We start from the raw sequence: 23,950 nt of genomic DNA, 5'->3' as shown, positions 1-23,950 counted from the left end.
TCCTTTTAAACGTTAACAGGGGCAAACCCCAGGGTCACAAATGGCATCCGCTGCTTACAGAGCTTGCCACGGGGCCTCGCAGCACGTCCCAGCTCAGAGGGAAGGGGACACTCATCACACAGAGCACACAACAAACAGGAACCCGGCTCCACCACCAACTTACCAGGTAGTCGTCTGGTCGGATCCCAAAGAGCTCCCGGAAATAGCGAAAGGCCACTGGAGCGTAGGTTTTGAAGCGAAAGTCATTGTAATGGTGAGCTGGGGTCAGGTTACTCCCTTCACTGACCCAGGGGAGAAGCACAAACATGTGTTGCTATTTGAAACGTTTAAGAAACTGCCCTAAATGCAAACGCCTCCAGGGGAGCTGCTTCTAACACACTCCAGGGCTGGAAAGCACCCACCCGAAAGGGACACACGTAGGCAAAGCCAGCAGCTCCTGCCTTTGCTCACACCACCGATGGTGGACACACACAGGGAAGAGCCAGGGTTCTTCCGACACAGGGGCCAGGCAGGAGCCAGCCCTGCTCTGTAAGCAGGAGCCCTGTGCTCACTCCTGCACTCAACTGTCCTGCTTTGGAGTGGCTTCCTCATGTGCCAGCAGGGTTAGGAGCTAATGCTGCTATTCACTACCAGAGCACCAAAAAGAGAAGCAAGCAAGCACCAACCTTGGGAAGAAAATACTTTCTACTACGTAGAAATCTTGCATGAGAACATCTCTTTCGGGTTTGGTGCTCAAGCTTCCAACTGTGTGTGTAATGCCCAGCTGAATGGCACCCTTCAAGGCAGATGATGTTGTCTGGAGGGGCAGAGAAAATGAGTTAGACAATGTGGAGCAGCAGACTGGAAATAGGAAGGAAAGGAGTTAAAAGAGAGCCCCCATTCTAAACCAGTACCATAGCTGGGGTATTTTACACCTACTGGTTCCAGCTTTTGCCATTTCTCTCTCATTGACTAACATCACTTTGGCAAGGGGAACTCCCGGGCACAGCCCTGCATCCCTGAGAGCATCCTGCTTGATCCCAGTGCTCTGGGCGGTTGAGCCATAAAGGACTTGAACTGAAATCTCAACACCCTAAAAAGGACTGAATTTCACCGTGTCCTCCCACAGCACTCACCTACGTGTCCCGCAGTCAGAGGGGGAAGACATCCAGGGACAGATTATCCCCTGCCCCTATGAACAAACACACTTTTTGCCACCTTGACCTTGGAACTATACACTTTGAAGCTTGTCCTTCCCCAGCTTGGGCACAGACTCAGGTCTTCTACAAGGCAGGGCAGGCATGGCCAGCACACAAGGCATGCTTCTGTTTGGTGCTACCACATTCTTGCCTCTGCCTCTCTTGCTGGGTCGTGGCTCCTTAACCCCGAGGAGTTCATTGTCATTTTTCAACACGGAGCAAAGACACGAATCCCATCCCGCAGCCTCTGCATGAACTGCCCAAGAACAATGTAGGGCTGTGTTCCTGCAACAGCTACTCACACCAAGAGTCCTCTCCTGCCTACCAAACCCATGATCTCATCTCAGACCACTGAGACGTGCTTCAGCCCAGCTCGTGCTCCAGGCTGTCTGAACAGCAACAGAGCAGCCCCGAGGAGATCTGCTCAACACCCTGGTGTTATATGGCCGGGCAGTTCCTGGAGCGTGGAGATACGAGCTCTGCTGTAAGCCTGCAGGGCAGGTGCAGCTTGGATTTGTGCACTGCAGCTCATGGACATTTCACTTGGCTTGTACATAAAGCAACGAGACCCAGAACAAGATCCAGGGTTCATGAGCCAACTAGTTAGTGTTTGTTTCCTTAAGCTAAACAAAGGCCAGCCCCCTGCCAGATGCAAGACATCACTGGAGATCAAAGTATTTGGCAACACAGGACACAGCAGTATCTGGGGGATAAACATCTCAAATGTTCCCCCCAGACACACATCCTCCACGAAACCTTGTAAAACAAATGGGAACATCTGTCCCACTTCACTGGGTTTGTTATCACAGCAGCAAGAGACCCGCTCCCAGCTCCCTGAGGAGAGCAACAAAAACTGGCAGTAACTCCACCTTGTTGACAACGTCCTTTTCTACTTCAGCTGTACCCGATATTTACTTCGGTATTAGATGGGGCAGGAGGAAGAACTCGGTTCTGCTTCCTTCCCTACCCTCTAAGGGCTGAAGTTGCTTGAAAACAGGTCTCAGCTCATTTTTCCTGGTTAAAACTCCCAGGACAGTCCCACTGTTGAGAAATGGAACTTACCAACACGGCCCAGCAACGCTGCCTTGTCTGTGAATACAGAGCCCCAGGGCCAGGTTGCCAAGAACAAGTATTTTCCTCTTCCTTTTCTATCAGCCACACATTCAGCTGAGCAGCTCCTGTGTGCTTACCATCACTTTCACAGGGCAAAGAACTTTAACAAACAACTTGCCACCCCTGGAAAAGGAGGGGATGGAAAACAGAGACTGTCCATTTCCAGTTAAATCCCGTGTAGTGTCCCACCAGGTTTGTGGGACCCTTGCAAGAAACATTTTGGGCATTTTCCATTGCCTCCTGCTCTTCTCTCCTATTGCTGCTGTCCTACCTCTGAATTTGCTGGGAAACCAAAAGCCACATCCCAATCCTGAAGAGACAAGCAGTTTCAAAGAGGGCAGTATAACAAACGATGGCTTCTGTAGAAAGACTATTTGAATTCCTTGCTTCCACTCTCATTCCCAATGGACAAACGGAGGTACCTCTGGATTGGAGATTTCGGACCAGAAGCTTTGCTTACACGATGCAGTGAAATGCCCCTATCAAGCCATTACCCATTTCACCCACACCTACAAGCCAGGCTCACTTCAGAGAAGGGTGGCCCAATCTCTCAAGTCCCACAGAGAGGAAGCAGCATCCACAATACACACACATTAACAGGCTTTTCAGAAACACTCCATCTCCCCTTTGTAAAGCAAATTCCAGTAATCCCCCAAGATCTGTGGAAACTACCGTGCCCACAGAGCACTGAAAGCACCCAAAAGCCAGATGAGGCCTCCAAAGTGTTGCTGATGGGCAAAGTTTAAAAACAATCCCCTCTTTAGGAGGCTGCAGAAGAGAAGCTGAGCAGCACATCTCCACTCTTTCGGCTACTTTCCTCTGAGATTGTCCTCAGTGACTGTCACAGACGTTACCCACCATCCGACACGAACCTCATGAGATGCTGCTGCGAAGGAGAACGATGGCAGGTAAATGAGTGCAAGAGGTAACTTACCTTTTTATAGGTAGTCTCACCCGTGGAGTCCACTCCTCTGTGCCCTTTCTTTATGGTCTGTGAGCCTGGCTGCCCAGAAGCACCTGGCATCTAGGAACGGAGTAAAAGATGGTAAGAACCAAGGATGTAAACCCCAATGTCTCAGATGGAGCCTGTGAAGTGCCCCCTGCTCAAACCCCAGGACAGCAACAGCATTGAGTTGCCATCAAACAACCGAGTGAATCCTGTGTGACCGAGGCTGGACATCTAATCAGAGAAAAACACCTTCACGCAAGACCATGGAAGGGTTTGCTTTTTTCTAATCACCATCATCACAAACAGACGGGCTCTCAGTGAGTCTGGACCAACTGGAGCTGCTCACCATGCTTTCTGCCAGCAAGGGCAAGTCTTTGAGGAGACATTTTAGGAAGGTGGCAAATTCTACTCTGATTCACGCCACAAGAGCTCATCATCTTCTGTCTCTCACACACAGTTGTTAAGTAGCATCTCTCAGTCGAAAGGAGCTGAAGGTCTCACTCACAGCAGCAGATCTCCGGGGTGTTTTGGTGGCACAAGAACTGTTCAATCCCAGGATAAGCTGGGTTTTAAGCACAGATTAAGCAGAGAAATGCTCTGATTTCTCCAGTGAGCACCTGCAGTGTGCTGTACTCACAGCTTGGAGCCTGGCTTGTTCCTAACTTGAATGGGATTGGAAAAATAGCTGGCAAGTCTAAAATGACACATTCTCTCAGCTAGGGAACAAAGTGTCTTGTTGGTCAGAAACTTACCTCAGGGGTGAGTGATTTTTTGAAAGTAGATGAGCCTGTGAAAAGAATAAAGCCACAATTAGAAGGGGTTAATCATGATTACGCATCACAAAAAGGCCTGACACAATGCCTGGTTTGCATGAATGTTTTCAGGCATCCAGAAAAGCACTGACTCACTAAAAAGCACTGAATCACGGCTCATTTCTTCCCAGCTTCTCCTCTTACAGCAGAGAGAACTTCAGTGAAGCCCCAGGGAAATGCTGCTCGCAGCCAAACTCAGTCGCGTGTTGGTGCTGCCGGCCAGGGCCTGCTCTGCTGCCACAAGCAGAACCACCTCCTGAGGTGGCACCAGCCACTTCCCTGCCTTCAGTGGGCTTGTGTGGCTTTGCAGGGTGACTGCCCTCCCTTAACCAGCACTGGCTCTTCCCTCCGAGGCCTCGATTCCCACCTGGATGCAGAAAATCCCTCTGCAACGTGTCTGCACCACAAAACCACCAGCCAGAGCGAGCTGCGGGGGGCCAAGAGCTCCCACGCCAGGGCCACTGCCCCCACCGGGCACCCCCAGAAACCAGTTTCGTGCTTTCTGCCTCCAGCCAAAAAAGCAGGCGAGTTTTTTCGGTTGTTTTTCCTTTCTGCTTCAGATACAGCAACTGATTCTGCTTTACACAGGGGAGCCACGGCCACAGCCATAAACCCGCCCGCACCCAACGCAACACCCCATCGCACCGCGGAGCAGGCAAAGGGCTGCTTCCCCCCGCAGCCACTAATTGTTCTACCACATTGAGCACTACAACACAGAATCCTTGAGCGCTTCTGGGTCCACCCACTGCTCCCTCGGCAGAGAAGCCCCTTTTGCTGCCTGCTGCAGGCGGTGGGAAGCCTCACGCTGTGATTTCATCAACAATCATCTACCAAAACTGCAGTTTGGCAAAAGGAGCAGAGGGACTTCGCAGCAAAACCCAGCTGCCTCCTGATTCCCGTATCGAGTGATCAAAGTGCTCATTTCAAGACGTCCTAAACAAGAAGGAAATCTGTGACAAACGCCTTTTGCTAAACAAAGCGAGCACAGAACGACCGCCCCAGCCACCTTCCCACCCCCTCTCAGCTCCCTTCAAAGACAGGAAGGTTCATCCAGACAAACTCGGATCTTTGCATTGGAAGTCGCTCACAGGCAGCTCTCCTCCTCCTCCTGCTCCCCCCTGGCACGCTCAGGGCTGCCCCCCCTTCATCTCTCACCCCCCTTCCTGCTCCCCCTGGACACTGGCCCGGATTTGGGAGCAGCTCCAGCTAAAAAGAAGCTTCTGTGACTTAATGTGTCACGATGAAACCAATAAAACTCGACTCCATCACCTTGGCACAAGGCTTTTGATCCATGCGGGGTCAGGGATGGAGGAAACATCTCTGGCATCACAATAGAGGTGTTCAATAGCAACTAAGCCTTTTTTTTTTAAGCAATGATCTGTAATTATGAAAACAGAAACCTCTAAAAAGCCCCATGATTTAAGCAGTCCTGAAGCAGCACTGCCAGCCTTGTAGCCTTGGAGATTTACTATGCTGATATTTAATCACCCCTGCAAAGCCATATTCCACCAGGATTTAACCAAAGCTCTCTCGCCAGAGGAGCCAGCAGCAAACCTGCTCTGTTGCCTTAGTCCCATGCCACACGCATTAAAAGCAAGAACATCCAAGCAGCTCGGTGGGAAGAGCATCCCAAAGCGCGGCCGGAGCGTTCGTGACGTTAAGGAAGATGTAAGTATCTCAGCAAGAAACCAGAGCATCAGCTTCACCTTCTCCTCCCTCATCCCCCTAAAACCACAGTGTCCTCGTTCCACCCCTGCACGGAGGGATTTGGGAAGTGACAACGAGCACCCTCGGGTAAGGCTGGTGACAAGAAAGGGTGAGTCAAGAAGGGAAAGCAGGCTGTGGGCAGAGCAGTGCTGTGGGCAGAGCACTGGTGCGGCCGCATCGCTCCGTCCCAGCACACCCAGTTTCCGCAGCAGGAAGCTCCCCTCCCTCCCGCTGCTTTCCAAACCAGTTTGCTGCTGATTGGGAAATGGGTAATTCCTGTTTGACCACACTAAAACCACTTCTTCACGCCCGAGTGCACGGATGGGCTGATGGGGGCGGCTCAGCTCCCGCTGAAGCTACGTACGGCTCTAGAGAGCATCCTCCTGTCCTGCAAAACGAGATCTCTCCATCCCCACAAGCGTCACTAGCTGAGGTCAGAGAGAGCAAACCTCAGCGCCTTCCATATGGAATCATTTCAGTTATCCCCACCTCGTTTGCTTGCTCTGTAAAGGCAGTTTTGTGTGGTGCGGCCCCACGCGCTGCCTGGAGACGTGAAGGTGTTAAAACCGATGGAACAAAATGAAATCATTTCAAAGCTGCTATTTCTGGAGCTATTTAAATGCCTCTTCAAAATGGAAGAATTCACCGGCCACAACTCTGATCCTGATTGACAAACGAAAATACGACCCAACACCCCCTAAACAGTTAATCCTGGCCAAAGGAAACACATCAGCCTTCTCCAAAAATGAACTCATGACGTCCCAGAAGTTTGCTGCCGCCTTTGTTTCGCGATGCTGGGAGCAATCCCCATGGGCAGTTTTGGAGCATTCCTCAGCGCTGTTTACTGGAAGCTGAATCAACCTGAATAAAGAGCTGCCTGCTTTCTGCTGCCCGGAGCTGCTGGGATTCTTTCCAGCCAGCAGATAGCACAGTCTCACCGAGCACGACACAAGTGCTTGGAAAAAGAAGCTATGAAGTTGTGGCAATGGCACCTGGACAAACGGTTTGGGCAAGGATTTACCGGCAGGAGCGTGTAACAAGGCATTTGGGTCAGCTCCTCAGCCACCTCCCAGCAAAGGAGGATGCTCATCCGGCACAGCCTGCGCAATACCCACTTCACTCTATTTTTAAGCAGAGCTGCTCTGACAGATTTTCGCCGCTCCTCGTGTTTTCGACCAAAATAAAGAGTGAAAACATTCACACACCCAAACACGTCACGAAGCTCAACCGTGCAGCCTGAGCGGGGCAAGCTGAGCACCGGGACACAGCACACCAGCACCAGCACGCTCTGCCCTTCCTCCCGGGCCTGCTGCCCACCACAGGCTTTCTCGCAGCAAAACGAGTGTGAGAGAAGCAGCCGGTTTTCCCCAAACTGGTCCTCTTCATGCCCCAAAATGGGAATATTCGACTTCCTCACCTGGACTCTGCCCGCAGGTGCTGGCACCGCTGGTAAGAGCACTCGATGCACACAGAAGTCAGTTGTGAGCCCATTGCCTTAGACCCACCAAACTCTACCTGGAGGACGTGCAGCAGGTTGGAGCCTCCATGGACACATCCACCTCGCTGACAAACTCCCCAACACTCCTTCTTCTTCTTTGCCTGCAAATTCCCCCCTCACAAGTGTCACTTGGGACCAGTCGTCTTCCCTAACCCAAGGCCGTGGCTACAAACGGGAATAGCAGCGACATTTCTCTTCTTCGAAGTGCAAACCAGGCAGAAAGCAAAGCAGAAAAGCCCTTCTGGAACAATCCTGCTGGGGCACGCAGGGCTGTGGAGAGCTGTTTAGATGTCAGGAAAGCGCTTACACAACACACTTCAATAGAACAGCAGCTTTTGTTGAGCAGGGCAGCAGCTTATTTAGTGGAAAAACAACCCCAAAACACACCAAGTTTTGTCAATCCTCAAAAGCTAAGACAGTGAAACTGCATCTTGCTGCTGGTTACTGGAGGGGAGGAAACCATGCTTTTTTTTAAGCACAGAGATGCAATACATCTACCTCTTCGAAACGCCATCACTGAGCAGCACAGAAAGCTGAAATCTATACAAGGAAAAACAAAAAGGTTACACAGGTGTCGTGGGGAACTTGTAGTTCAGCCGCTTGAGGAAACTCTAAGAGAGATTGTCCCCAGGGAAGTTAAAGAAACACTGAAAGAAATCCTGTTTCTACTAGTTAAGAAAACAAAGGTCCAAACTTTGCAAGCAAAACAGTTCCGAGCATCGTGCACAGCAAAATCCTCTTTCAGGGCTCTGGAAGATAAAAGCCTAAATATTTAATTTGCTTCTCTCAGGAAGCCCTTATGGAAAACTGTGGAAGTTTGGCCTGAGCGAAGCCTAAGCCAACGCTCTTAATCACAGCAGCTGGAGATGGAAGAAAGCCCGTGAGCCGAGGCAGCCTGCCCCTGCCAGCACGGAACACGGCCCCCCAGAGCAGGATAAAACACTCACAAACACTTGATCCTGCCTGCAAGGCCAAGCAGTGAGTAATCAAATTCTCTGCATCGATAGATTTGTTCCAATACATTATGTTAAGGACATGAAACCAACGGCCTCAAAGCTGCCAGAAGAGAGCCTGTGAACTCAGCAGCGGGATGAAGAGCTCTCGCCCGGTGCAGACTCCTCTTTGGGGCCCTTAGTGCTCTGCAGCTGATGGCCCCGTGGCTGATTTTACTGCCCTGGATTAGCACATCTTCCTCCCTCCCCCCTGCGCTCGGGCTCATGAGCCTGCTGCCGGGGGCGCAGGATGGGGCTCTCCTGCACGCCCGGGATGGTGCTGAGGTGCCAGTGCCAGCCAGCGGGTGACACGCTGGGCAAAGGGCCAGGGGAGACCCAATCTCTGTAACGTTATCTGGACACTTGTGGCTGCTTTGCAGAAACAGGAAACCCTTCCTCAATCTGTCCTCAGCAGCAAACTGCCGAGGGCTCCGGGAGCAGGTCAGCGCACCCAGCCACAGAACACAGCCAGCCTCAGCGCACGGGGCCAGGCAGGAACGAAGGACAGGTTTCCATGCACAAGGTCACCAGCATCTGCTAAGTCCCCAGAAGGGATCTGAAGCCAGGCACGACACCTAGAAATCACTTAAAAACCAAACCGAACCAAGTAACTCTGCCTCCTACAGGGGTTTGGGCTTTCCCTCCATCACCGAGGTCGGTGAGCACAGGTCAGGCGGACAAACCCCCACTGAAACTCTGGCTCCCCTGTTTGGGGCTTATCCCAGCAATTCCAGGGGCCGCTGTGCCTCACGGTTCTTGAGCAGTTCCATCCTAACCCACCAGGGCTGGGAAAAGAAACGTTTTCCTTCGTATCTCAGCACAAGAGACCCCAACCAACAAACCCCCTGTCTGAACGTGCACAGACACACGTCTGACACCCGGGTTACATCCTCCACTGAAAAAAACCCATGAACAAAACCCCCTCCGAGGCACATAAATGAGCCTCAGACACAAGATGCCTTCAGCAACAGGGCTGGAGAGAGCCCAGGGACCAGTGGGCAGATGGCAGGGCCAAAGGGTGGAACGTGAAGACAAAAGGCCAGGGAGCAAGAACTGCAGCATCTGCTCCCGGCTCCAGACCCACCATCCCTCTCCCGAGAGCAGCAGAGACCCAGAGCCGCGTCCTCCTGCAAACACCAAACTGAGACAGAGCAGCCACACAAACGCTTGGGGGTTGTTGCTGAGCTGCTCGGGCGTGTGAGACACCCCAGAACTGCAAACCCCCGGTTTGGAAAGGGAAGAAACCAGTGAGCAAGCTCAGCACAGCCACCTCCAGCCCCAGCGCAGGGGCTGGGAGCGAGGCACGGCCGAGCCGGGCGAGATGCTGGCCACATCCCTGTTATTGCTTTTCCATATGGTTCACAGCAAAACTCTCTTGGGGGGAGGAGGAACGAGGTTATCCCAAATTTCCCAGCAGAAGAGGGGGCAGACTACATTCTGCTGAGGCGTTCTGGAACATCTGATGGCAACTCCTGCCCCTGTAACCTGGTGGAGGCTGAAACCTCCTTCCCCACAGCAGCATCTTCTGGCCCATCTGCTTTGCACAAGGTTCTGCCGTTTGAAAACGAATCCTCCCACTGGCTGGAGAGCATCGATTCCACATCTCTGCATCGCTCCCCACTGCACCAAAGCACTTGGACGAGTTAAACTTTAAGCAGACCCAGCCAGCAACACCTACCCAATGAATTGAACATGCACCTTTACGGCTGTCGGGAGCTACTCTGGGGACACAAACCCTAATGATAACTGCTCCAAGCAGCCCTTTTCCAGGCTGTACACATCCCCAAGCCCTGGGAAAGCAGCGTGGCAACAGCCCTTCTTCCCGAAGAGCTCAAAACCCACCCCAGAGGAAGCTGGCAACAGGGAAACCGGGATGAGCATCCTGCCTGCTGCAGCACCTTCAGCTGGGGGAAGACAAACACTCCTTTCCCAGAAGAGTGAGATTTAGGTCAGATGTAAGATACCTTCCTGCCTCGGGAGTGCTCTGCTTTTTAAACAAGGCAAAATCCCCAGGGATATGGTGAGATAATACATTTAATCACTGCTATCACACAGTAATCAAGAAAGGGCAAACCTCAGTGTGACGCCTCGGCTGGGCGAGGACGAAGCCGTGCTCCTGGAGCAGGAAAGCTCAAGGTGAGCAGAGAAAAGCAGCTTTTCAACCCTGCAGGGGTTGAAATCAAACCCTGAGCAGCCCCTTGCAACAACACACGGCAGAGGCAGAGGGAGGGAGGAGCAGCTTTTACTTTCCAAAGGGAAATTCAGTCGTGATTCAGGAAATGCTTCTCCAGGTCACTGGTGCCTCTCCAAAACCTCCCGGTTCTCACTTGCTTTCTAGCTACTGCTTTGCCTCACGAGCTCCCCTCCACCACAGGTTGGTCACACAAACTGGCTCCTACCTTTGCCCTTTCACAGGACTCTTTTATCTCCATCTGAAAGAAAAGGAGCTTTGCCCCACGCTGGGGGGGGATCACACACAAGCACAACTCCCAAGGCACCAGAAGGGACAGTGAGAGTTTAAGAGACACTGACCTGGGACACCCACAGCTGATGGTTGGGAAGAGGAGTCATCCGGATGTTTAAGAAACTCATGTTCCCCCCTGTGTGCTCGGCGAGGTGGGATCAAGAGAGCTTTGTCCCTCTTGCAGCAGTTGGGAACAAGCCTTTTTGGGTGTTTCACAGCAATATGAAGGGCTCGGCAGCTCAGGGCCCTGCTCTCACCTCGCTGTCAGGATGATTTCCCTGCGCCCAGGAGTGACTGATCCATTTTGAGAGCAATTCTTTTGCCTGTGGACGCCGGGGGGGGGGGACAATGGCGCTGAACTCTCAACCCCCTCGGAGCCACAAGGACAAAGCAGCTGCAGCACCCAAAGCACCGCAATCCCACCCGAGCAGGTTTTGGCACAGGCTGCTTCAAAGCAAAAGCAGCAAAATAAGAAACCCTCTTTGGTTGTTTCCCCAAAGAGTTAAATGGGAGCGGGGAGAGGGGGAGCTGCCGCCTGCCTGGCCTGGGAAGGGTTTCAACATCATCCACATCCCCTTCTCCCAGGCTGGAGGCAGCAGTGACAGCCTCCTGGGGCAAACTGCACCGTGGCCAGAGGGAAACAGCACCCCAAAAAGCCGTGGTGGGGCTTGAGGTGATTTAGTTCCCCATGGACCAAAGCAAAACCTCACATCCCAAATACCAACCAGGCTCCTTTTGTCCCCCACCTTCCGCAGAGCTGCTGCTCTGGCACCTGAGCCCCGCCAGCACCTCTTTCAGGCTCGCTCTGCGGGGCTCACAGCTCTACCTGTTGCATGTTTTCTCTCTTGAAAGCCTTCGAGCTTTGTGAAGCCAACTCCTCCTCCTCAGCTCAGAGCACGGGAGAAGATCAAGGTCTCAAAGGAAGGCCCAGAGCAAGAGGAAGAGCCCGGGGAGCCTTGCCCCTGGACACAGCCCTGCGCTGAGGCCACTGACAGCCAAAGCTCCTCTTTCCTCCTCACAAACTGGCTGTGTCGGAGCGACAGGTCTGACTTCCCCAGCGCCTGCTCACACACAGCAAAGGGAAAGCAGCTCCCTTGGTGCCTGGCTTCAACCTGCCTAAGGGACACAGGTAAGGAGCCAGAAACCCCAGCACAGACAGACACCCCTGCAAGGTGACAGCTCCACCGGGCCGCAGCAACCACTAAATTCATGTGGTTTATGGCGGTGCTCAGCGATCTGGCCTCAAATGCTTCCAGAAGAGACGTGGGGCCACAGGATCTGAGAGCAGCGACTGAAGCCAAGGCTCAGCCACCCTTCTCTGGGTCTCTCCTTGCTGTGAGGGGGGTCACAGTGACTGGGAAGCTCCCGTATATTGCATTCTAGTAAGCAAAGAGCCTGGCCGCTCTCTTCCAGCGCAGCTCAGCAATAGCTGGATTTTGCCAAATGCAAATTTCAAGGCTTTGAGAAAGTTATTTTGGTTTCTAGCCACAAACCAGCGTGAAGAAGCGGGTTTGGGGCCTGTAGGAGAAGGGAACACGGCTCTGGAGCCCCCCGGGAATGCTGCCAGACCTGTGGAAAGCTGGGAGGAGGCAGAGCTGCAGGTTTAAGGAGCAGAAGTGCCCCCTTTTATCCCAGGCGAGGTTTCTAACCCCCCCGTTACCAGCCCCCTGCAGGGATGTGGACAGTGCTCGGCCCCAACCCTGCGCATTCCTGGTTGCGCTCACGCTGTACATCAGCCATCAGAGCACTTCAGGGCCTTTCCCTTGCCTCTCACTGGCTCCAGCTCTGCCCATCGCAACAAACCCAGCCAGGAGAGGTTCTCACTCCACAGCATCCTGCCTCCCACACCTGCCAATGGCTCTGACCAGCTCCCTTGGCCTTGCCCAGCACCAGCAGCGAGGACGCTGCCTCCCCCGGGGAGCTGCCGCCCTCCCCCTTCCCCAGCACGGCCCTGGCGGGGGGAGGTGTTCTGGCTGCCCCCATCGCTCTGGAGCCGGGTGCGGGCGCAGGACCCGCTGCCCCCCCCCCCCGAGGCAGGGCCCTGACTCATGGCTCAGGCACACGAGGCACAGACTCAGGTTTCCCCTGGCACCGACCCCACCGCGCCGCGCTGCTCGCGCCCCCCCACCCCCGCCGCGACCGCCCTTTGCCGGGGGGGTTATTCCAGCCCCCGGCCCCGCTCTGCGCGCACCGGGCTCCTGCCACACACCCGCAGCCCCGCCGGGAGCTCACCCCCCGCGCCCGCCGGGCCCGGAGCCCGTCCCTCGGAGCCCACCCCCCCCCCCCGGGGCTCAGCCCACAGCCCCCGGCGCTCGCTCCCCAGAGCTCGGCCTCCCCCCCCCGCCCCGGGGAGGTCCCCGCGCCCCCCCGGCCCGTACCCGCCATCCCGCCGCTGCTGCCGCCCGACTCAGGCCCCGCCGCCGCCATCTTGGAGCGCTCCCTGCCTCCCGCCCCGCCAGGCCCCGCCCCGCGGCTCCGGACCGCACCACCCTGAGGGGGCGGGGAGGGGGGAGACGGGACACGCGGCGCCAGCGCGCAGAGCGCACGCGCGGCCCGGGGCAGCCGGCACCCCCCCCCACCCCGCCACTTGCATTCACCCCTGAGGACGCGACCACGCGGGGGGGAAGGGGGGGGTGGGAAATGCTCCTCGCGCATGCGCACACCGCTGCCGGCGGCCGGGCGCCACCAACACAAAGCCGGGGGGGGGGGGCGGCGGCGGTTGTCGTGACGTCACACCGTGACGTCATTTTCCGTGTTCCGCTCACTGGGCGCGGGGGGGTGGGCGATCCCGTGACGTAACAGCCCCGTGACGTCACGCTGGTGCCGATTCCCCCCCACCCCGCCTATAGGAAGCCGCAAGTGCTCCTCCGGCCCGCAAGGGGTCGCTCTCCGCCATCGGGCGCTCGGCGCTCGCTCTCCCGGCCTGGCGGCTCGGGGCGGGCCGGGCAGGGCGCGCAGGGGAGCGCCGATCGCGGCGGCGGCGCGATGAGCCTGGCGGAGGGGCGCGCCCCGCGGCGCACGGCCGGGAACCGGCTGTCGGGGCTGCTGGAGGCCGAGGAGGAGGATGAGTTCTACCAGACCACCTACGGCGGCTTCACCGAGGTGCGGGGGTGCCCCGGGGGGTGCCGCGGGGGGTCCCGCTCCCCGCCGCGGCGCTGACCCGCGGCCGTTGTGCCCCGCAGGAGTCGGGCGATGACGAGTACCGTGGCGATCAGTCGGACAGCGATGACGAGGTGGACTCGGACTTCGACATCGACGAGGGCGACGAGCCCGGCAGCGAGCAGGACGAGAGCGAGCCCAAGCGCCGCCGCCGCGTGGTCACCAAGGCGTACCGGGTGCGCGCCCCGCCGCGGTTCCCCGCGTGACAGAGCGAACCGGGTGGCGGTTGGGACCCGGCACCGGGGTTCCCGTCCGGGGTTTGGTGCGAGTTACAGGAGCGATGTTGGGGCGGGAAGAGAAACCCGCCCCCGCGGGGCAATAAGTATCCGGCTCCCTTTAGACAAGGTCTGTGTGGCTCCTTTAGGCAAGCCTTTAGCGGGGGGATGTCAGTGCGGGGCTCTGGGATTCCCTCCACACAGCAAAAATGCGGGAATTTTTTGGCCAGGATGCGGTTTGACCGTGGCTGCCTCCAAACCTGCCTCAATGGGGCTCCGGGCATCCCGCTGGGGAAAGCGGAGCTTCAAACGAGGCCAAAGCTGCAGCCTTTGGGGTGTCTCCCTCCTCATGTCCTCTGCCCCGTCCCACAGGAGCCCCTCAAGAGCCTTCGCCCCAAGAAGCTGGACGTCCCCAGCGGCGGCTCCCAGAAGCCCCGAGAGGTGAAATCCGTCCCCTTGGAGCTGCAGGATGAGCTGGGAGACAGTGAGTGCGCACGGGATGGGACGGGCTGGAAACGGGCGCCCTCCGGGGGAGCCCCCGGCGCGCCGGTGCCCGCCGCTGAGCCCCGCTCCGGTGCCGCAGGCCGGAAGCACATGCGGCAGTCGACGACGGAGCACACGCGCCAAACCTTCCTGCGCATCCAGGAGCGGCAGGTCCAGTCCAAGCGGAAGAAGGGCGGCCCCAACTACGACCGGCCTCTGACGCAGGAGGAGCTGCTGGAGGAGGCCAAGATCACGGAGGAGATCAACCTCCGCTCGCTGGGTGAGCCGCGCACCCCCTGCCGTGGCGCGGGGGGACGGGGTGAGGGTGCCGGGGCCGCTGAGCCTCCCCTTCTGTTCGGTGCCGCTTTCGCAGAGAACTACGAGCGCCTGGAAGCCGACAAGAAGAAGCAGGTTCAGAAGAAGCGGAAGTGTGTGGGGCCCGTTATCCGGTACTGGTCCGTCACCATGCCCCTCATCCCAGAGCCGGGCAAGGAGGAGAACGTGGACGTGGAGGGGTAGGTTGGGCTCATCCTGATGTAGTCCTGGTGGGTTTTTTCCCCACACTCCCCCAGCATGTGGGGAAGAAACATGCTCTTTCCCTGTCTCCCAACCCTGCTCCCTCCCCAGGCTCTTATCCCTCCGCTGTGGGGGGGGATAAGCAGGTTTTGGGCAGTGCCCAAGCACCACACCGCAGTCCCGGCGGTGGCTGGGGCAGGTTTGGTGGCTCTGCCCGCTGTGGGGGCTCACGTGGGGTTTCCCCACACCCCAGGGCTCTCCTGGGCGCTGACTGGGTCTTCTTCCAGGTTGGACCAAGACCCTCAGCAGACCGAAGCGGCTCCAGCCCCGGCTCCAGCTTCCGCTGGGAAGTGCTCCCGCACCTTCGTCTCCTTCAGCGACGACGAAACCTTCGAGCGGTTCTTCCCCAAAGCGAAGCCGCCGCGGCTGCCGGTGCGGGAGATCTGCCCCGTCACCCACAAACCGGCCGTGTATCGAGACCCCATCACCGACATCCCCTACTCCAACATCCGCGCCTTCAAAATCATCCGGGAGGCCTACAAGAAGTACATCACGGCGCACGGGCTGCCCAGCGCTGCTGCCTCCGCCGCCCTGGGGGCTGCTGCTGCCCCCGGCCCCGACCCCAACGTCCGTCCCACGCGCCAGAAGATCGTCATCAAGCAGAGTGTCCCCATGACCTGAGCGCCCCGCGGGGGCTCCTCCTTCTGACTTCCGTGGGCAGCGGCTCGTTGCTCTATTTATCTCCTTCCTACCTTTTTTTATATAAAAAAGAAATAAACCCAAGTCACCCGCCTGCAACGAGGGCGCGGACTCTTATTTCCGTTTCAATCGCAGCATCTGCAGCACCAGGAGACCCTACAATAAACACAGGGTGTGTGTGTACAACCCCTTGTTTTCTGAGAGACCCTACGATAAACACAGGGTGTGTACAACCCCTTGTTTTCTGAGAGACCCTACGATAAACAAGCAGCTTGTTTGAGTGCAGCGCTGCCATGGGAAGCCCCAGTGATGGCAGCCCCATGCACCCCCTTGAATATGATTCAGGGGGCTGGGGGTGTGCGAGAGCCAAGTCACTCACATGCTCTTGGGGTGAGGCCAGGGGTGCTTGGGGGTCTCCAAGGGGCTGCGGGGCCCCAGGCATGAAGTTCGGCCTCTCCCCCAAAAGCCTCCCCTGTCACCCTGCGCAGGGCACCCCAAAAGGTAAGAGGAGGGGCCCCCCCGGCCCGGCAGGGCTCCGGGGTGGAGCCGGCGGGGCTGGCAGGGCTCGATAGCGCCCGGGGATATGTGATCCGCCCCTCCTGCTGCCGCCTGCAGAATAAAACGCTGATCTCATGCCCTGCGCGGCCGGAGCCCTCGGCTCAGCGCAGGGGCTCGCACCCAGGCAGGCGCCGCCGCCCCACCGGTCACCAGGTAGGGCCCTGGGGTCGGGCTCCTCGGGGTGGGGGTCCAGGGGTAGCGCGGGGCAGGGGGGGGCACATCACCCCCCAGCGACACGGGCTCGGGAGTCCCGAGGGCTGTTGGGGATCCCCGCTCCAAGGGATCCCCCCACTCCCCGTGCAGCGCCCGGCACTCGCCCATGGGTGTCTGCTCCCTCCGAGGGCACCGGGTGCGTGTGTGTGTCCCCAGCCCGGGGGACCCCGGTGTCGGGTGGGGAATCTCAATGCAGTTCCTTTGGGGAAACCCGCCCCCCGGTGGTGGGGGGCTCGTGTCCCCAGCGTTTACCCCTGCTGCCCCCCCCGAGCGGTGGGGACCCAGGCTGGGGGGCAAAGGGGCACTGGAGGGCGGAACCGGGGGGCACGTGGGCTGCTGATCTACCCCCTAAGCAGTGGGGGAGGCTGGGGGGGACGCTGGGTCCTGGTCTTGGGAACCACCTTGGAGTTGTGACTCGGTTTCCCATGAGCTCCCCAAGCACCCTGGACCCCCCCACCCTGGGGTGCTCCAGGCCCCCTCCCTCAGCAGTTGGAAGCCAATACTCCCCCATGGCATGGAGGCACCCGGCAGTGTGTGGCATGAAAGGGGGCACGGTGATCTGTGGGGTCCCCTCGCAGCGCAGGGCATCCCCAGCGCCACGCCGGGAGCCTCCTACCAGCCTCTCAGCCCCCGCCGTGCCCTCCCCAGGCCACCCGCAGCCCCCGCCATGACGTCCTACCGGCAGGAGCTGGAGAAGTACCGGGACATCGACGAGGACAAGATCCTGCGGGAGCTGTCGGCCGAGGAGCTGGCGCAGCTGGACATGGAGCTGCTGGAGATGGACCCCGAGGTGCGTCCCGGCGCGGGGAGGGTGTGAGCAGGGTGGGTGCCACCCGGCTGCCGGGAACCCCCCCCATGGGTGACACGGTGGGTCCCCAGAACGTGCTGCTGCCGGCGGGGCTACGGCAGCGGGACCAGACGCAGAAGAGCCCGACGGGACCCCTGGACCGGGAGGCTCTGCTGCAGCACCTGGAGAAGCAGGCGCTGGAGGTCGGCGAGCGCGATGACCTGGTGCCCTTCACTGGCGAGAAGAAAGGTGCAGGGACACGGTGGGGACCACGGCGGGGACCGGGGGGGACCGGGCCCTGCAGCACCGGGTATATTTAGCTTGGCACAACGGTCCTCGCCAGCAGCTCGGGTGTCCTGGGCGAGCTGGGCCCCCGCCAGCCCCGGGCACAGGCATCCCCTGGCAATGTCACCCCCCGTATGGCCACCCCCCGCAGTGTCACCCCCAGTACAGCCACCCCTGGCACTGCCGCCCCCTGGCAACATCACCCCCTCCAGTACGGTCACACAAACCCCCCTGGACCGGCACCCCCAGGCACAGCCACCCCTGGGCCAGGCCACCCTCTGGCAGTGGCCGCGTCCCCACGTGCCCCCGCCAGCCCCATCACCAGCCCCACGGCGTGCGCTGCCGCCCGCTGCGGCAGGGCTGGGCGAGGCGTGACCCGCGTCCCCGCACCCAGGGAAGCCCTTTGTGCCCAAGAACCCGACGCGGGAGATCCCGCGGGAGGAGCAGATCACGCTGGAGCCCGAGCTGGAGGAGGCGCTGGCCAACGCCACCGAGGCCGAGATGTGCGACATCGCCGGTGGGTCTCGCACGGGGCTGCCACAGCGCGCTGGGGCCTCTCACGGGGCCGCTGTGTCGCACCACAGCTTTGCATGGGGCTGCCGCATCGCACCACGGCCTCATGTGGGGCTGCCGTGTCACAGCACAGCCTCATATGGGGCTGCTGCATCACATCACAACCTTGCACGAGGCAGCCTCATCACGCCACAGCCTTGCACGAGGCTGCCCTGTTGCATCAATGGTTCATGGCAGCGTTGCACACTGGGCAGCACGTTGCACGGCAGTGTTGCACGCTGGGCAGTGTGTTGCACATTGGGCAGCACCTTGCACAGCAGCGTTGCACATTCGGCAGTGCGTTGCATGGCAGCCTTGCACGCTGCACAGTGTGTTGCACGACAGCCTTGCACATTGGGCAGCACCTTGCACGGCAGCCTTGCACGCTGGGCAGTGCATTGCACGGCAGCCTTGCACGCTAGGCAGCGTGTTGCATGGCAGCCTTGCACACTGGGCAGCACCTTGCACTGCAGCCTTGCACCTTGGGCAGTGTGTTGCACAGCACTGCTGCATAGTGGGCAGTGTGTTGCACGGCAGCCTTGCACGCTGGGCAGTGTGTTGCATGGCAGCATTGCACGCTGGGCAGTGTGTTGCACGTTGGGCAGTGTGTTGCACGCTGGGCAGTGTGTTGCACATTGGGCAGTGTGTTGCACGGCAGCGTTGCACGCTGGGCAGTGTGTTGCACATTGGGCAGTGTGTTGCACGGCAGCCTTGCACGCTGGGCAGTGTGTTGCACATTGGGCAGTGTGTTGCACGGCAGCCTTGCACGCTGGGCAGTGTGTTGCACTGCAGCCTTGCACGCTGGGCAGTGTGTTGCACGCTGGGCAGTGTGTTGCACCGCAGCCTTGCACGCTGGGCAGTGTGTTGCACATTGGGCAGTGTGTTGCACAGCACTGTTGCACACTGGGCAGCACGTTGCACAGCAGCCTTGCACGCTGGGCAGTGTGTTGCACGCTGGGCAGTGTGTTGCACGCTGGGCAGTGTGTTGCACAGCAGTGTTGCACACCGGACAGCGCATTGCACAGCGTGTGGCACAAGAAGCGTTGCCCAGGGCCAGCGTGTCACACCCCTGCCCCGGCCCCATGTCACAGCCGTGCCCCCACGCTCAGCTCTCACCGCTGGCCCCCGGCCCCCTCCACGCACACGGGGGGGGCTGTGGCCACCCCCGCGGTGCCGGGGGGTCTGGGGCACCCGCTGACCCCCCCCCTGGCCCCGCAGCCATCCTGGGCATGTACACGCTGATGAGCAACAAGCAGTACTACGACGCGATCCGCAGCGGGACCATCTCCAACACGGAGGGCATCAACAGTGAGTGCGCGGGGCACAGGGACAGGGCACGCGGGGGGGGGGTCGCGCTCCCCCCGGACAGGGGGCAGAGGGTCCGTGGGGCTGCTCGGGGGGGATTTGGGGCCCAGAACCCCCCTGGGACTCCCTGCGTTGACCCCGCGCACACACGGCAAACGCACGTGTCGCTGTGTCTGTGCTCCCGTGCGCGGTCACGCGTGTCCCCGCGCACACGCGTGTACCCCAGGCGTGGTGAAGCCTGACACGTACAAGCCGGTGCCAGACGAGCCCCCGAATCCCACCAACGTGGAGGAGACGCTGCGGCAGATCCAGGCCAACGACGGGGCTCTGGAGGATGTCAACCTCAACAACATCAAGGTGAAAGAGCTGCTGGCAGCGTCCCCACGTTGTCCTGGTCTTGGGGTGTCCCCATGCGGCTGGTCCCCATCCCAGGGCGCTGGTCCTCAGCCAGGGGCATCCACGTCCCTTTGGTGACATCCCACATCCCCTCTGTGCCACTTACATCCCTTGGGTGACATCCAGCACGTCCTTGGGGATGCCCCTGTACCCTCAGAGACATCTATACCCCCTCAGTGCCATCCCCCCGGTGCCATCCTGCCTCCTTGGGGATGTCCCCGTCCCCTTGGTGACACCCGCACACCCCTGCTGCAGGACATTCCTGTCTCCACGCTGAAGGCCATCTGTGAGGCCATGAAAACCAACACCCACGTCAGGAAGCTCAGCCTGGTAGCCACCCGCAGCAATGACCCCGTGGCCAGCGTGAGTCCCGGCCCCGCGTCCCCCGTGTCCCCACATGTCCCCAGGCAGGGAGGGGACGCAGTGCCCTGCCCTGGTTTCCATCCTGGGCACCAGCAAGGCCAGGTAACGGTGGCTTTTCCACCATCACCTGGGGCATCGGTGGCCCAGGACATGCCAGAGAGGGGGTGCCAGCCGTGGGTGACACCCTAAGGTGACACCCTGAGGTGACACACAGGCCATGGCCGAGATGCTGATGGAGAACAAGACCCTCCAGAGCCTCAACATCGAATCCAACTTCATCACCAGTGCGGGCATGATGAGCATCATCAAGGCCATGTACCACAACACCACCCTGAGTGAGCTCAAGGTGGACAACCAGGTAGGAACGGGCACCCATGGGGTAGCCCGGGGAGGGGACAGGGGTGTCCCCAGCATCCCGATGTGCCTGGCTTCACTCTGGCCCCACAGTGCCAGCAGCTGGGTGACACAGTGGAGATGGAGATGGCCACCATGCTGGAGCAGTGCCCCTCCGTCGTGCGCTTTGGCTACCACTTCACCCAGCAAGGGCCCCGAGCCCGCGCTGCCATCGCCATCACCAACAACAACGAGCTCCGTGAGTGCCCCCTGCCTGCCCCCGGGGCAGCAACTGCAGTGGGGCAGGGATGGGGGGGGGGAGCTGGTCCTGACCCCTCCTGCTTTCCTCTGCCCCCAGGTCGCAAGCAGAAGAAAACCTAATGTGGCAGGAAGGAGCTTGAGCTTCTGCTCCGTGGAGCCGCTGTAAATAAAGAGGATGGAGAGACACGGCCTTGGGATGCAGCCCAGGGCAGGATTTGTGCATAAGGCTGGGATGGGCGGAGGGAGGGCAATGCCGGCGGGGGGGCAGCAGGGGCACCCCCTCTTTTGCAGGGCTCGAGGCCCTCGTTAGCCTCTGGCTGTGAATCCACAGGGGCTGAGCCTGGATCCCCCCACGTCGGGCACTTACACCCGGGGGACTGACCCCAGCAGGGGCGCAGGGATCAGGGAACCCCCTGGGTGGGCACGAGGTGCCCCCATGGCACAGAGCCAAGCACCCGGGGCCCGTGGGAGCTGGCACCTCCAGCCTGGGGAGGTGCTGGGGGGGGGACACGACACACACAGGGTCTATTTATAGGTTCCACCACCTATTTTTATAGACACGAGCTGAGCGAGCGGGTACATCCCGGTGCCCAGGGCTAACATCACCCTGGGCAGCGGTGCCAGGGAAACCCCCAGGGACAGGACCCGCCCCCAGCACCCGCAGAGACCATTGGGGGGGGGGGGGTGGGTGCTGTGCCAGGGATGTGGACGCCAGCTCAGAGCACAGCCCCGTGAAGGACAGTCCCAATGGTGCACCCTGATGTGGGAGCACGAGCAGACACCCAAAACCTGGCAGGAAAGGGGGAGGGCACTGAGGTAGGGGGAGGGCAGCGTGTGCTGGCACTTCCCGAAGCACTGGGACAGCTGCTGGGGCTGGGGAGGGGGGTGAACCCAGCGCTGCCACCCCGAAAGGCCATGACCCACAGGCAGCTGCCAGCATGTGAGAAAATGAGCGTGACACGGGTCAGGGACAGGCCAAACCCCACATCTAGGTTGGCAGCGCCTGCGGGGCTCCGGCCAGGGTGGGGGCACCCTGAAAAGGCACCGGGTTGAGCACCCCATGAGAGCAAAGCACTTGGACTCCCCACACTACCCGTGCCCAGGAGCCGCCGCAGCGGCTCCGCCACCTCTGTCCTCTCCGATGGCGAGGGGCAGCGCGGGGGGCCCGTGCCCGTGGGGAGCGCTGGGGCAGGGGGGGCTCAGGCCGGCAGCAGCGCGAGGGGCGGCTCCTCCTCGTCAGAGTCGAACTCGGCGTTCTCATCCTTCACCCACTTGCCGGCGCGGTCCCGGATCCAGCCGGCGCTGGGGACGGACACGGTGAGAGGCAGCTCCTCGCTGCCGGGTTCCGCAGGGCCCGCGGGGCCGGGACTCACCTCCGCAGCCTCAGGTACTGCTCCAGGGCCTGGCGCCTCGCGGGGCTGAGGGCTTTGGGCTGCCCCAGGGCCGATGAGGAGGCTTTTCTTTTGCGGCTTTGCTGCGTCGGGGCTGGTGTCACCTCCGGTGAGTCTGGGAGGGCAGAGAGGGGCTGTGGGGACCCGCAGAGCCGGGGGCCACCTCCCGCAGCCACCGCCTGGCTCTTACCCGCTTGCCCACCACGATGCCCCGGCAGCACGGCTGCAGTGCTGGCGACAACAGCTTCCTCCTCCTTCCGCGCTGGCTCTGGCAGCATCGGCGCAGCACTTGGCCCCATCCGGGTGACACCAGCTCGTGAGCTGCTTCCCTCCAGCCTGCGATGGGAGAAGGAGTCAGGACCTTGTCCCGCGAGTGCCCAACAGCAGCGAGGGCACAGCCCAGGGCTTTCCCCCCTGCTCCAGCAGCGCAAGCAAAGGCCTCACCCCGGCCTCCGGCAGCAGCTGCTGTAGGGAGCTGCTTTCAGCAGAGCGCTCTGGGCGATCCTCCTTGTCCGTGCCAGCAGCGGGGCCGGGGAGCCCTGGGGAGAGGAGACAGAGCTCAGGAGGGGCCTGCCTGGGGGGTCTAAATAAGGGTTGCCTGCACCCACCTCTGTGTGCACCCACCTCTGCGTGCACCCACCTCTGCCCGCACCTCTTCCTTGTGCTCCAGCTCCTGCGCCGTGCCCTGGAGCGAGCACTTCCTACCATAGAAGCGCTGCAGACCTGAAAGAGAGAAAAGAGGGGGGGGGACACGTGCTTGCTCGGCCTCCCCCGCCCCACCGCAGGCCCCCCACTTACTGCTCATGTGCTTCTTGCCAGCCCTGTGGACGGTGAGCACGTCCAGCGTGTCGAAGACGGGGCGGTGGGCGCACACCATGCAGGCATACCTGTGCGGGGCGGGGGGGGGAGCTGCGGTAAGGACCCCGCTGCAGCTGGGGGGGGCTGTATTTGGGGGGGGGGCTCACTCACCTCCCGCTCCTCAGCAGCAGGGCCTCCTCCTCGGGGATGTAGTTGGCCAACAGGTCTGCGACGCGCCGCTTCTGGGTGACACCGTGGTGGGGACGGCATGAGCGCTCGCCCCACTGCAACGCCTGCTGCTGGAGCAGGCTCTGCCCCAGCTCCACACAGGGAACCAGCCCCGTCCCCTGGGGCCCCGGCACCCGGAGACCCCCTTCTGAAGGAGCGGGGGGGGGGCAGGTGCGAGAATTGGGGCGTCGGGGCTGGGCGGGGGGGGGGCGGTTTGGGGACAGGGGGAGGCTGAAGGAGGGGAAGGGGCAGTTTGGGGGGAGCAGCCTGGGCCGAGGAGGGTGTTTTGGAGCGCTGGGGGGGGGGAACCGTGAACGGGGTTGGGGCAAAGGGTCGAAGCGGGGTGGGGGGGGTATGGGGGGCGGCTGCGGCTGGGTTGGGGGTTCCGGGGGGTGGCGGGGGTGCCGGGGGGGGTGCCGGGGGAGAGCCGGGGGATGCAGAGGGGTGCCGGGGGGGCAGGGGGGGTGCCGAGGGGGATGCCGGGGGGTGCCAGGGGGATGCCGGGGGGGATGCCGGGGGGTGCCGGTGGTGCCGGGGGGTTCCGGGGGGTGCCGGGCCGCACCTGCAGCACCCCGAGCTGCGCGGGGTCGTCGCCTTCCCGCTTGAAGGACATGGCGGCGCCGGCCCGCGGTTGCTATGGGAACCTCCGTCCCGCCGCCCCGCTTCCGGGGGTCTTCTCCCGGCGGGCTCCGCGC

The 23,950-nt window shown here is 60.3% G+C and overlaps 4 protein-coding genes across 6 annotated transcripts in view; 2 read left to right on the top strand and 2 right to left on the bottom strand.

Annotated features, from left to right (window-relative positions):
• LOC115602527 (putative PIP5K1A and PSMD4-like protein) overlaps positions 1-13,215 on the bottom strand; it is a 30,952-nt gene extending 17,737 nt beyond the window's left edge. Inside the window, exons 1-5 of the mRNA XM_030473708.1 lie at positions 13,092-13,215; positions 3,993-4,027; positions 3,226-3,315; positions 666-796; positions 164-281 (exon numbers count right to left, since the gene is read on the bottom strand). Of these exons, the coding sequence (XP_030329568.1) occupies positions 164-281; positions 666-796; positions 3,226-3,315; positions 3,993-4,027; positions 13,092-13,140 (423 nt within the window). The 5' untranslated portion in view covers positions 13,141-13,215. The remainder of the gene's footprint in view (positions 1-163; positions 282-665; positions 797-3,225; positions 3,316-3,992; positions 4,028-13,091) is intronic.
• Positions 13,216-13,620: 405 nt separating this feature from the next.
• On the top strand, positions 13,621-15,884 carry VPS72 (vacuolar protein sorting 72 homolog). Its single transcript, XM_030474006.1, has 6 exons — positions 13,621-13,815; positions 13,896-14,048; positions 14,460-14,571; positions 14,671-14,850; positions 14,944-15,085; positions 15,374-15,884. The coding sequence occupies exons 1-6, from the start codon at positions 13,699-13,701 to the stop codon at positions 15,765-15,767; spliced, it is 1,098 nt and encodes a 365-aa protein (XP_030329866.1). The 5' UTR covers positions 13,621-13,698; the 3' UTR covers positions 15,768-15,884.
• A 500-nt stretch (positions 15,885-16,384) lies between these two features.
• On the top strand, positions 16,385-21,028 carry TMOD4 (tropomodulin 4). 2 transcript variants are annotated; one of them, XM_030474007.1, is made up of 10 exons: positions 16,385-16,472; positions 17,199-17,346; positions 17,436-17,592; positions 18,023-18,145; positions 19,399-19,488; positions 19,712-19,842; positions 20,137-20,244; positions 20,459-20,602; positions 20,692-20,836; positions 20,936-21,028. In XM_030474007.1, exons 2-10 carry the CDS (start codon positions 17,224-17,226, stop codon positions 20,956-20,958), a joined length of 1,044 nt encoding a protein of 347 aa, XP_030329867.1. In that variant the 5' UTR covers positions 16,385-16,472; positions 17,199-17,223; the 3' UTR covers positions 20,959-21,028. The 2 variants fall into 2 exon arrangements, with proteins under 2 accessions (XP_030329867.1, XP_030329868.1); XM_030474008.1 differs by having other exon boundaries at positions 16,395-16,496; positions 17,205-17,346.
• Positions 21,029-21,370: 342 nt separating this feature from the next.
• Positions 21,371-23,918, bottom strand: SCNM1 (sodium channel modifier 1). 2 transcript variants are annotated; one of them, XM_030474044.1, is made up of 8 exons: positions 23,818-23,918; positions 23,199-23,269; positions 23,028-23,116; positions 22,854-22,952; positions 22,674-22,768; positions 22,420-22,565; positions 22,212-22,344; positions 21,371-22,140 (listed from the first exon to the last, which is right to left on the bottom strand). In XM_030474044.1, the coding sequence occupies exons 1-8, from the start codon at positions 23,866-23,868 to the stop codon at positions 22,096-22,098; spliced, it is 729 nt and encodes a 242-aa protein (XP_030329904.1). In that variant the 5' UTR covers positions 23,869-23,918; the 3' UTR covers positions 21,371-22,095. The 2 variants fall into 2 exon arrangements, with proteins under 2 accessions (XP_030329904.1, XP_030329901.1); XM_030474041.1 differs by having other exon boundaries at positions 22,870-22,952.
• Positions 23,919-23,950: the final 32 nt, after the last annotated feature.

This window comes from Strigops habroptila, chromosome 22, assembly GCF_004027225.2.
Source record: "Strigops habroptila isolate Jane chromosome 22, bStrHab1.2.pri, whole genome shotgun sequence".
In the NCBI taxonomy this organism is placed as follows: Eukaryota; Metazoa; Chordata; class Aves; order Psittaciformes; family Psittacidae; genus Strigops; species Strigops habroptila.
The sequence above is the reverse complement of the archived record's forward strand: the minus strand, read 5'-3'. Positions and strand labels throughout refer to the sequence as shown.